This window comes from Anarhichas minor, unplaced genomic scaffold, assembly GCF_050575085.1.
Source record: "Anarhichas minor isolate MPS153535 unplaced genomic scaffold, ASM5057508v1 ptg000028l, whole genome shotgun sequence".
Lineage (NCBI taxonomy): Eukaryota > Metazoa > Chordata > Actinopteri > Perciformes > Anarhichadidae > Anarhichas > Anarhichas minor.
Genome location: NW_027466474.1, coordinates 18,596,929 through 18,609,195, shown reverse-complemented (window position 1 = coordinate 18,609,195; position 12,267 = coordinate 18,596,929). Strand labels below are relative to the sequence as shown.

At 42.2% G+C, this 12,267-nt stretch overlaps 1 protein-coding gene across 1 annotated transcript; it reads left to right on the top strand.

Moving 5' to 3' along the window:
* Positions 1-4,025: 4,025 nt before the first annotated feature.
* On the top strand, positions 4,026-11,832 carry dnd1 (DND microRNA-mediated repression inhibitor 1). Its single transcript, XM_076103448.1, has 5 exons — positions 4,026-4,049; positions 6,070-6,175; positions 7,304-7,629; positions 8,546-8,678; positions 11,285-11,832. The coding sequence occupies exons 1-5, from the start codon at positions 4,029-4,031 to the stop codon at positions 11,830-11,832; spliced, it is 1,134 nt and encodes a 377-aa protein (XP_075959563.1). The 5' UTR covers positions 4,026-4,028.
* The last annotated feature ends 435 nt before the right edge of the window (positions 11,833-12,267 follow it).

Below are 12,267 nucleotides of genomic sequence, written 5' to 3'. Positions count from 1 at the left end.
ATCCCATGTGATGTTGCAGTGTTGATGATAGTGTTTAAGCGCTAGCAGTTGTGTATTGAGAAGCAATAGGGATTTAGATTGGTACTTATTATTAAAGGGGTGTTAGGGCCAGGGTCCTGAAGCCGCCCTAAATTAATTAAAAACCAAGCGAGGTTCCCAACCACACAGGGTTCCTCCTCCAGGCGTGACCCAAGAGAGAGGGTCCACCCTGGGGTACTTCCAGTCCTCCCACACCCATTGCACACGCACACACGCACTCACACACCTAAACCCGTTGATATCCGGCTGTCGGAGAGACCGACGTTTTTAGTCTGAAATAAGAGATACGACGGGGGCTAGTGGTATTAAGTTATCCTGGTTGTAGCCCCTCTAAGCAGACCTGGACGGTCTTGCGTGTAGATTTTGGGGGGTGCGTTTGATTACCTAGGTCAGAGGTTATTGGACAAGCCGTCTCCCAGCGCTCCGTGCGGAGGGGGAGAGGGTATTGGTTACGCAGCGAGGCTGTACACCTTTTCAATATTATTCAAATTACACACCATTTTCAAACTTTTTTATCAATCAACTGAATCTCTTTTTCCAGTCCACTATTTCAATTCGTGGGTATACCTTGTAAAGGGAGTGGACCTCTTCAGGATCCTACAGAACTACGAATAATTGGTTATTGTTCAACACATGACGGAGAAAAAACTTCATGCTACAATCACTTCTATAGCAATGTCCTCTGTGTATTTATATTTTAACAACACAGACTTACCTTACTGAGCAGATGGAAATACTATCCCTGTGCTCAACCATCTGTAGATGATAAAGATGAATATTAAAAATACAAACTATTCCAAAACTCTACACATTGCAATTTAAACAACTCGGCTCCCCAACAGCTTGCTGCAGTGCTGGCAGCAGCTTTACCACGGGTCCTACAACTTAAACATCAAAACTAAAACACTGCAAGAGGGGAAACACACTTTATTTACCACTAATGTAACTGTTGCTGCATCCTGGCACCAGCTGTGAAAGTACCACCTGGTATGCCCTCCGACCCTGGCCGACTGGAGTTCTGGTAGATGGCCAGCTCCTCTGCGGAGGTGAAGTCAGGGGCATCTCGAACCACCTTAACTTTTTCTTTTGGCTCTGCCCTGTCCTTGTTTTACAGAGTGCACTCTCACAGAATGATCAGTAAGCAAGTACAATAAATAGCAGAGAGAGCCCAAAACAATACCCTTCTGTAGGATTTTTTTTATATTTCATTTTAACTTGCTCCCATGTCCCGTTTGGTCCACCGATTCAAAGAGCAAATTATATAATTGTTCTTTTAAATTCCAAATTAATGACAATGTAGACATGGAAAAACATGACAAAATTACATTTGAGGATTACTTAAGCATATCCTTTATTTTATTCAGCCAGACTTTTTGTCTTGTTTTTGCCATATTGCCTTTGGTCGTAAGCAGCCATTAAACTCCCCATAACTACATTATTAGCTGCTCCACTGCAGAGAAGAATTGGGCTTTTCTTCAGCCATTTTTGCAGTTCTGACGGATGATCGTGGTTTTCCTTTTTCTACTTATATAGGTGGAAGTCAGGTGACGTAGTATAAAGACCGACAAACGCAGGACTTTTAACAAAGGAGGATGCTGTTAATGTCCTTTGTGAAACTAGAAGTCAACATTGACCTATTTTAACATTGTTACGGAACAAACTTAACTAACGTCATGAAAGTAACCCTAAAGGGGTACCCAGTGTGCTAAAAAGTGACGCCACAGTTTCTGAGCAAGTGTCCGTATGTAACAAGTTAGGTGTGAAAACAGGTTGCCCTACCAGTGCTACCCCGGAGGCAGGTGCCCCAACCAACCAGCAGGCTCACTAAAGTAGCACCAAGGATGAAAACCCTAACTGGCTTCGCACCCTCAAACAGACTAACTTGTGTCCTCGATAGATAAACCGAGCTGGAGATATCACTACAATGGTGGAAGTGGATCATGGGGCAGGAACTTCACCTTTGCTCCATCACTCCAGTTTGTAATTTATTGTATGTAAAACTAACTTGTAAAGAAAGTACAAATAAAACTATGTATTGGATTTCATGTGATGCCTGGTTTAACTGTTTAAATGACATGTTCATTCTTCACAGTAGAGTAAACTGAATTGAAAATGTATTGTGACTGTAGGAGGTATTGCAGAAGAAGTATTGTTCATAATATAAATCAAAAGTAGAGCCTCTGATTACCTCATGAATTGTTTAACATAGGTAGGTAGATAGATAGATAGATAGATAGATAGATAGATAGATATAAACTTTATTCATCCCCAGGGGGAAATTAGTGCATGTGCACTAGTGCATTAGGGCATGTGTGTAGCCATTAGAGGTGGGTAGGCACCGCCGACCTGTCTTGAAACTGATGTGAGCCTGGTGTGGGATCATGCTCTGTACTGTGCTCCAGTCTCTGTAAGGAACCGCTTGTGTATTTACATTACTAATGGAGGAGATGTTAAACCGTATGCCGTTGGCTAGGTTGCAACATTGCTGTTGGTGATACTGTTGTGTGTAACACACTTGCAGTAACTGTAATGCTGTTGCAGAGCTGGAATGTAGCTATCAGAAGCTTTGATGTTGTTAAGCACACTGTGTAATTGTGACTGTATTGTTCCATTGTGTTGCCACCCAGCTTGTTGCTGACCATTAATAATTACATAAGAAATATGATTGAACTCTTGTCATTGTAGTTAGTTATTTTTTTACAAAGTTACTATATACTTCAATATGAAAAGTAATTTCCCTCTTGGGACAAAAAGGACTACTTCACTTATTATTCAAATAATAATAAATAATAATAATAATTCCTGAGTGAAAAGCAGTTTCTCAGCATCAAAAAATCAGTTTCTGTTTTTATCCTAACCAACATATTGCTTCGGAACCAGTCAAAAAGAACTGCAGAAAAGAAAATCAAACTAATTTTCTCCATAATAGAGAGGACACACAGACACGTACGCTAATGTAACACAAGGTGTTTCCGGTCCCAGTGTGTAATGCAAAGATATGGTCAGACTTTTAGTTTAAAACATTCAAAAAAAGAACAATTATTATCAACAGATTGTGTTGACGTTATTTCAAACACATCCATGTATTGTATTGCAGAGATATCTAAATGAGCATGCTAACCAGCTATCCCGGCCCCTCCTGTCTTGTAATACCACTTGTACCTGGAGGGGGGGCATAGTGAGCCACTGTAGCCTCCAGTCTGCCCTACAAAGAAGTAGAGCTGCCCCGAGGGCTTGATACATATGTTGAATGTACAGGGTTTGTGTAGGTTTTGATAGTTTGTTGCCACCACGGGACTACTTTGTTGAGAAGGCGGGCGGCGGCAGCTCCATGAGATGGACCTTGAGGTAGCTGGTAGCTCGAATTCAGCCAGGGAAAACCCCCAGCAACAGGGGTCAGATCCCGCCTTTCGGCGCGAGGGTTTGGTTAACGAGACTTTTTGAGTGACTGCTGCTCGCTACTTTCATTGGAAACACTATGTTGGGTTTTTTCGGTTGGATCGTTTTTTAAATCTGGCATTCTATTGCTAGTTTCTCAAGAGTAGCTACCCTATCTTTAAATCCATCAAAACAACAAAAAAAAAAATTAATTAAAAACTGACTTGACTTGCCAAACTGCATTTTTTTCTCACTAGCTGTTTGTCATATGTGTGTTGTGTTAAGGCTTATATGGAACACATTTCTATTAGACTACCCGCAATAATTTTTTCAGTTTTAAACTAGCCCTCCATACATCTTCCAGGGTCCACTGGTTAATCTCCTTGAGGCTACTTTTGTTACAGAGTCGACCCATTTCCTGTGAGTAATCTTTTCTTTTTGCTCACATTTGAACTGAATACGCGCCGAGGAGGTGGCCTACGGCACGAGCTGACCGTGAAGGCGGCGCGGTGTCAAGTGTAATTTGCTGGCCAATAGTGGGCTCCAGGTGCGGCCTGGGGGGGCTACAGAGCAGCGTCACCGTCCGAGCGAACACAACACCGGTGGAGACGATGGAAAGCAAGCAGAGCCAGGTAACCTGGTCACTTTACTTTGTTTGTGTTCCATTATTTTATTTATTCATTTTTTAATGTGGCTGCCTTTAAAGTAAACCGAAAATGGCCTGTTTGAAGAAAATCGAAAGTTGGCCTGGGCCATTTGAGCGAAAGCTCCACTTTTGTCGGCGCGAGGCGGTTCCGCTTTGATTTGACTAACTAGTTAGTTTGTTTCGCGTCCGCGGTCTGTTTTTAAACACTTTGGCTACATTGTGTGAAGTGTCCCTCAGGTCTCGTGCTTAGTAATGTCACTTGTTTGTCGTGTTTTCTTGTGGAAACCATTGTTTTGCTGTTTTTTGTGTCCTTTTTTTGCCGCTTGGTTGAGCCCCACCTGCCGCTCATTACATTGATAGAGAGCCCCCAGTGTTTTTTCAAACATTTTGTGGATTGTTTTTCTAGAAAGAACACGCATATAACCAGACGTTTCTCCTGGACATTTCCATAGTAAACCCTTGTGTTTTAGGAGATTTAAAACGGGTTGCCAACTTGGAGTTAGCTATGTTTCCCCTCCACTTTAGTGTGGTGTGTATCTGAACCGTAGTTCTGTACAAGCGCCATTGCTTCTTCTCTCACACTTAATTATCTCACAGCAGCAACGTTGACAGCAATACTGTAACACATTAAAGTGAATGTAGGAGATGTGTTTAGTTCTGCAGATACATGAACATGGCTGCTTTCAGAAATCATTAACACTAAACCATGCCTTTGGAAATGGTCAGTTCAGCCAACTGAGTGATTTTGACTAAAACGATTGTAAGACATTGTTTTTATGTAAAAATATATTAAGGCAAAACATAACTTTTTCATGCACTGGTCAATTTTGAGATTTTTGTCTCATTAGCTGTTCTTCTTTTATACTAGTGGAACGAAAACATCCGAATGAGATTATAGCTGTTTATTCTACTCTGTGTGCTTTCTCCTTGATTTACCAAACATTAGCATCAGATAATACCTCATTTACATGTTTAAACAACATACAAGCATAATTGTTTTAATCTAAGTAATCAACTGAGAAAGTGTAATGGTGATGTCTATTAGTTATTTAGTTAAACTATTTGCCTGTAGTGTCTTCTAAATGTACATTTTACAAAAGCTCACGCATCTGTTTTACTAAAAACTATTCTCTGGTTTATGAATTTATGCAAAGCCTTTTACTCAAATATAGCAACATAAATGAAATAAGAATTGAACCTGGCTTTGTCCACTCCTCAGTTTTCTGTCCTGTAAATGAACACGTATAATAAGATACTTCCTTATTTGCATATTTAGAGATACAAATGTCACAAAACTTGTAATACCAAAATAATGATATAGTAATAATAATGTTAGAAATCAACTAGTGAAATTTCATGGTGCTATATATATATATATATATATATATATATTTTTTTTTTTTTTGTTTACCCTATTTATCCGGAATGTCTCCCCAACAGATGTTGTTTTGTTAAACAGCTCCACACATTGACCTGTAATAAATATCTTATCAGACTTCATGGTTTGTTTTTAAACTGTTCTTTATTGTGGTGGTTTTTTACACAATATTAGAAGCATTTCACTTTTACCATTGCCTACTTATTGGTCATGTTTTGTGCTGTGGAATAAATTAATACAAGTCAACAATGTATCAATAAACAATTTAGTGATCAATTAACGGTCAGTATTTAAATCATCACCACCAACAAGTGAGCTCTACATTGAACGTAGTGTTGTTTACAGCAGCTCAGTTGAGAATGTCAGACATCTGGTCCTCCTACCAGTCTCCTGAGGTTTCATCATGAAGTGATGCAATAAGTACATCAGGGATGCTATCACGAGGGTTTTATACTCCTCAGGTCCGAGAACCAGGTGATGTCCAGTTTCATCAACTCACTGTTAGCTCTCATCTACTGGAGTAGGCTGGATGTTTTACTAAATGGGCACAGAGAGATACACTGATCCTGTTTGAGGATTTATCTTTCCTGTTGGAAAGGTGCTGTTACTGAAGAGCTGTTCCCACCAGGTGCTGAACCTCGAGCAAGTGCAGGCGCTGCAGACCTGGCTGAAAACAACCAATACAAAGCTGACTCAAGTTAACGGCCAGAGGAAGTACGGAGGACCACCCGAGGGTGAGGGAGGCGTTACGTTAACTGTCGACAAACTGAGATGCAAACATGTGACATTTAAGACGTCGACGTCGCAGTCGCAGGACGTTCAGTGTCGGCACATTGATTACATTACGTCATGCTCCAGCCTTTGCTGCTTGATACAAAAGGAAAACTCCAACGGTTGTGATTTCCATTCATTACCTACAGGTGCAGCCACCTACACTCCTCCTTCTAGAGTCCTTCAGACTTACAGTAGTTGCTGGAACCTCAATGAAGTTTGCAGTCCAGCTTTCAATAGTTATTTGTAACTGCATAAAGCTGATTATCTGTGGTGCAATATAACTATGTAATAAGTACATTTACTCCTTATAGAAATATGAAATACAATAACCTAGATATTACATATTTTAAAACTTTAGTTACTATTTGCTTCAGTTTATTTCTATCAATATATAATCTATTGTAATAGCTTAAGCCCCGCCTTCACCAGCTGCACCATTATAGTGATGAACACACAATAACGATAATTGAATAACATAATATCTGATTCTGATATATATATATATATATATATATATAAATAATTTGGCTATTCTCCATAATGGACACTCAGAGTATTTTTACACTGTAGTATTACTAGGCCTACTTTACTCAAGTAAGATATCTGAATACTTCTTCCAGCACTGCTCATTTTTATTTCACCTTAATTATTAATTAATGCCTTTATGACTTTATTAATGACTAAAAGAAGCAACCCTCTGACAGCACCTCAATCATTGATTTGATTAGCTATTTGCCTTAATGGTTCCTGCTTGACTTGAGTTTAAACTACACTCTGTGTTTGTTGTAACTGAAAGAGACAAACTCACTAAAGTCAGTCCTCAGAACACACCCACTTATCAACACCAGTTGTACCAACGACATGTTAAGTCTCACGTCTTGCTAATTGAAACTGGTTCATGAGAATGTAGCCCAAGCTCCTTTATAAAAGGATCAAATGTTTGATACCGATGACTCCAGCCGTATCCTGTAATGGAGTCCTTTGCCGGTCATTGATTGTTCGATTTGTCATTCATGATGAAACGTGTTAATGTATCAAATAATCAGGTAACATCACCAACTCCCCTCCCCTCTCCGTTTTGCTGTCAGTGTGGGATGGGCCCCCCCCAGAAGCCCGCTGTGAGGTCTTCATCAGCCAGATCCCTCGGGACACCTACGAGGACCTGCTGATCCCTCTGTTCAGCTCAGTGGGGCCCCTCTGGGAGTTCCGGCTCATGATGAACTTCAGCGGCCAGAATCGCGGCTTCGCCTACGGCAAATACGGCTCGCCAGCTGCGGCTAACGAAGCCATCCGCCTGCTGCACGGTCACATGCTGGAGCCCGGCTCCCGCCTCAGCGTCCGCCGCAGCACCGAGAAGAGACACGTCTGCATCGGAGACCTGCCAGCCAGCACCAGGCAGGAGGACCTGCTGAAGGTACAACACCTCTGGGACTCCTCTTTTGACATCGAAATATGTTTTTTTTTTTAGCTGACGTAGAAGAAAATTATTTTGAATTCACTGCCATCAAAACAACAAAGATCATCTACCACTGCCATAAAGAGCTGAAGTCCTGTCACCACCTCCAAGCGAGCCTCTGAGTAACTTACTTGTGTGTGACTGTTATCCATCTATGTATCCATATTAGAAGACAAACAAGCAGCACCTGGTGTTAAGATGAGGTCAGGTTTTAAAGGGTAGTACGCAGTGTTTTTGTGGGCTTGTATGAGTTACCTATCCACAGTCGATGTGTTACCTACTGTAGATGGCGGTCGGCCTGCCCCAGTTGGGACAGGAGCAAAGCCATGTACTGCTGTGGAGGGGGGGGGGGCAGCAATACGTAAAAAGGCTCACCTTCAAGTCCAGATTCCTTTAAGTGTAGGCTATATTTGCTCTGTATTTTCTAAATATAGAGTACATATAAACATTGTTTTGCTCCCGTCTCTTTCTCCAAACTGGGGACGTGCCAACTGTCCTGTAACATAAGTGATGCCCCGACTATGAATATACCTCATGCTAAAGTACCATGCTTTAAAAAATACAAACTATCCCTTTAAGTTAAAGGACAATTCATTTAATAGGATACTAAAGTGCAAAGTACTTTATTCTAAGTTTTTAGCAGTAGTCTGTACTGTGTAAAACACAAACATGGACATCCTTCAGTCTGTCCTGTCCTGCACTGGTTATATGCATGTGCACACATTCACACCAGCTCTGATCACTCCACTGGCTCCTTGTGTTGAACTGGTATCCTTTAACTCACAAAGGTCTGCAGAGTATTGGACGTGGTTCCTGCTGTGTGAACAGGTGTTGTGTTTGAGTTCATGTCTTTGTCTCTGACGTTTGCTCCCAGGTGCTGCGTGTGCTGGCCGAGGGGGTGGAGAGACTGTCCCTGAAGGCTGGGCCTGGTATAGAGGGAGTGTCTGCTATAGTGGCCTTCACATCCCACCATGCTGCTTCTATGGCCAAGAAGGTGCTGGTGGAAGGTATGTTGATGGAGATACATGGGATCAGTGTGTAGTCAATGCAGATGCAATAAGTCAATCGGTGGAATTGTGACAATTAGTACAGCTAGTCCAATCTAATCCACACTTGGTACTATTTTTGTGGGAGTTTTTTTTGTTGCTATTTGTCACTGATGTATCTTTGTAGCTCTGGCCATGTGAGACTTGACTTGAATGCAGAAAGCTCAGGAGATTGGACTTTCTGAAAGTGCTCCACTGAACCTAGTTGTGCCGTTTGCAGCTCTACATTACCAGGATGCACTGTCTCCAGGATTAAATGGAGAAAGCTCTAAATTCAGATGAGAGGAATGAATCTTTTATTATAAAATGAGTCCATATACATAAATGAGTAGCTCAATAATAGTTTCCCTCCTCTCCAGCGTATCTCCTATTCCCCTCCTTGTCTCGTAAACACACAGCTAGATGCTGAGAGTATCATGAGCTTCATCAACACAATGTCCTGGTTTACAGTATCAAACGCCTTCTTTACTCATGTGATCTGTTGGGTAAAATCAGATTTTCTGAAACCAGATTGAAATTCATACAGAATCTTGTGTGACGATAAATATCAGTTTGTTCATGTATGACTCTATGACCTTCGATAGTGAACACAGGCTGGGGATAGGTTCTAATGTGCTCCCCTCTTTGTAGAGAGGCTTCACTCTCGCCAGTTTGAACTTGCCTTGTCTAATGAATAACTGTTCTGGGTTATGCAGAGAGTGATGACGTCAGCGGCAGCTCATACATGTTGGTGGAATTGTTATCATCACCTGTTGCTTCAGAAGGGCTCAGGGCTTTAAGCTTTTGTGCTCTATTATCGTCAGACACTTTATTAACCAAAGAAAACGCAACAGACTGAGTGTTAAATGTCTTGTTTCTGTTCAATTAAAGTAGCTGCTGTGATTTTTGACATTGAGTTGTAAGTACCAAACATCGAAAAAGAAAACCTGTTTCCTTCTAAGCTAAGGCCAGTGACCTCCCGGCCTGTCACATGATCTGACCAAAATCACAACACGCAAGCATCCGTATACTGTAGAGCAGGGGTCACCAACCTTTTTGAAACAGAGAGCTACTTCAAGGGTACTGAGCAGTACGAAGGGCTACTTGTTTGATACAAACTTCATGAATAACAAAGTTGCACAGATCACCTTTTAACAATAATAATATATGTGAAGAGACTGATCACATGTCAATGTGAATTATTCCTCACAATAATTATTAACAATGATTGTGTATTTTGTTCAAAATCGCACTTGTTAGATTTTTGTAAAAATGATCATTTCTAAAATAAAATTAGGAAATCATTAACTGTCATATCTTCACATCATGACTCGTTTGTACTAACCACTACCTTTGTAACATTTTTGAACAAATCGTGAACTCTGTCCCATGTTTATACAAATTATCAGTAATGTAGAATAAAAAAAAATCAACTCTTTCACATGTTTAAATGAATCCTATTACATTAGTACTAATCACCACATTTTGGGAAATCTGTGTCAACTTTGCATTGCGCAATGAAGCCTGCATGCCGGCCTGTAGTCTGTAGTCACCAGCTTTTTTTTTGGGTACCTTTTTCTCCACGAAGAAACTAGTAAAAAGTCTCGTCTATAGCCGAGCGGGGGATCCAACCCTCCGAGGCACGCGAGCGTCTTTGGTCGCCTGCGTTCAAACCTCTAGTCTGGGCCTTTTCGATCGTACTGCGTTGCCTCGCCTCTACCCCCGCCACCCACGAGTTGTTGCCCCGCGGCCTGTTCCGAGGACTGACGGACCTGACGACGGTGTGCGATCGCGGCGCGTCCGGTGCCAACGGGAAGCGCCCGCCATTCGGAACCTGAAAACCTAGTGCGGTCTTCCTTTTAAAATCTACATGCTTGAATGCAAGCGTTTTTGATTCAAAAAGAACAGAAACTACAATTTTTAGACGGAGCTCCATGGGGACCTAGTGCTATTTTTAGAACATGCCTTGCAGGCGACTCGCATGGTCCCTGCGGGCGACCAGGTGCCCGCGGGCACCGTGTTGGCTACCTCTGCTGTAGAGTATACAGTCCTGTGATGACGAATCCTTCCTGCCGACACATGATGGCTGTAGCAGTGTAGTGCCCAGGCTTCACGAAGAGGTGACGACACGTGTCAAAACATGGCTCCCCCCTGCAGAGAGAGTAGCCCTGACATGTGATGGACAGACGTCTAGAGCCACTGAGTCACATGTTACGGTCATGTCACACCACATCTTTGAGGAGTGGGAACTAGTTTCACGTGTTTTGCAGACACGGTCAATGCTCGAGAGCCGTACAGGCAGTAACATCGCGGAGCTACTGAAAAGTGAACCTGGAGGAATGGGACATAAAAGCCATAGTGACAGGCTACTTTACTTAATGCACTTTATTTCCTATGATGTTTATGGCATCTACATGTAAGTTACACAATCAGAAAAGAATACTAGGATACTAATGATCTATTTCTGGTTGCTGAGAAAACAGCCTTTTGTGTTAAATTTGCTTTGGGAAAAATGATGAGTCATTCTTAGCTTCACTAGAAAACAGCTGTGGGCCTTACTAACGTGCTTGTCTTCTTCTTGTGTCCAGCATTCAAGAAGCAGTTTGCATTGCACATCTCAATCAAATGGCAGTCCACGGTGAAGCCGAGCTTGGACGAGCAACTGTCTCCACACAAACCGTCAAAGAGCCTCCTGCCGTCAGCCCTGAAGCCGCCGCGCCACATCCCGAGCTCGCCACTGACCTCGGCCCCGCCCCCTCGCATGGTCCGCCCTCCATCTGCCCCCCTGGGTTTCTGCAGGGCAGTGGGAGGACCCACTGTCACCCAGCACCCTCCCCCTCCCAGATCCTCCCCCTCTTCCTCACAGGGGCACCTCGTGTCCACGGCGCTCTTGTGTAAGCTGTGTGAGGCGACCGGCGTTGGCCAGCCACTCTATGAGATGTACTACAGCCACGCGGTGCCTGATGGATTCCTCTACTTCACCTATACGGTGTGCATCCCCGGGATAACCACGGCCTTCAAAGGGCTGGTCATGATCTTGCCGGGACCCACTGCCACCGCCACGCTGGAAGAAGCTCGGCGGGCTGCAGCCCAGCAGGTCCTGCAGAGGCTGCACAACAATGAGCTCGCCCACTGACGAGCCGATCAGATAATATACAGTACTGTTTGTTTTGTCAATGATGTTATATCTAAAAAGAGATGTTTAATCTTATATGTAGTTAGTTGATTTATGCATGCTTTTATAAGTAGTATTAGTAGACTCGTTTGTCTTGTTTCCATTTGTCTTTGTTTTATGCATGTTTTTTTAATGTGTGTTAGTGTTTGATTGGTTCCTCATTTTAATTAAATGAGATTTGAAAAGAAAGGATGAAGGTGGTGGTACTTTCTATAAATGTTTAATTTTGTGGTTGTCATGACATTTTAATTTCTGCGTTAAAACCGCATCATTTTGTAGATTAGTTTTTTATGGTGATTTGTGTTTTATTTATGACTACCGTATTTTCCGCACTATAAGGCGCACTTAAAAGCCTTTAATTTTCTCAAAAAACGACAGTGCGCCTTGTAATCCGGA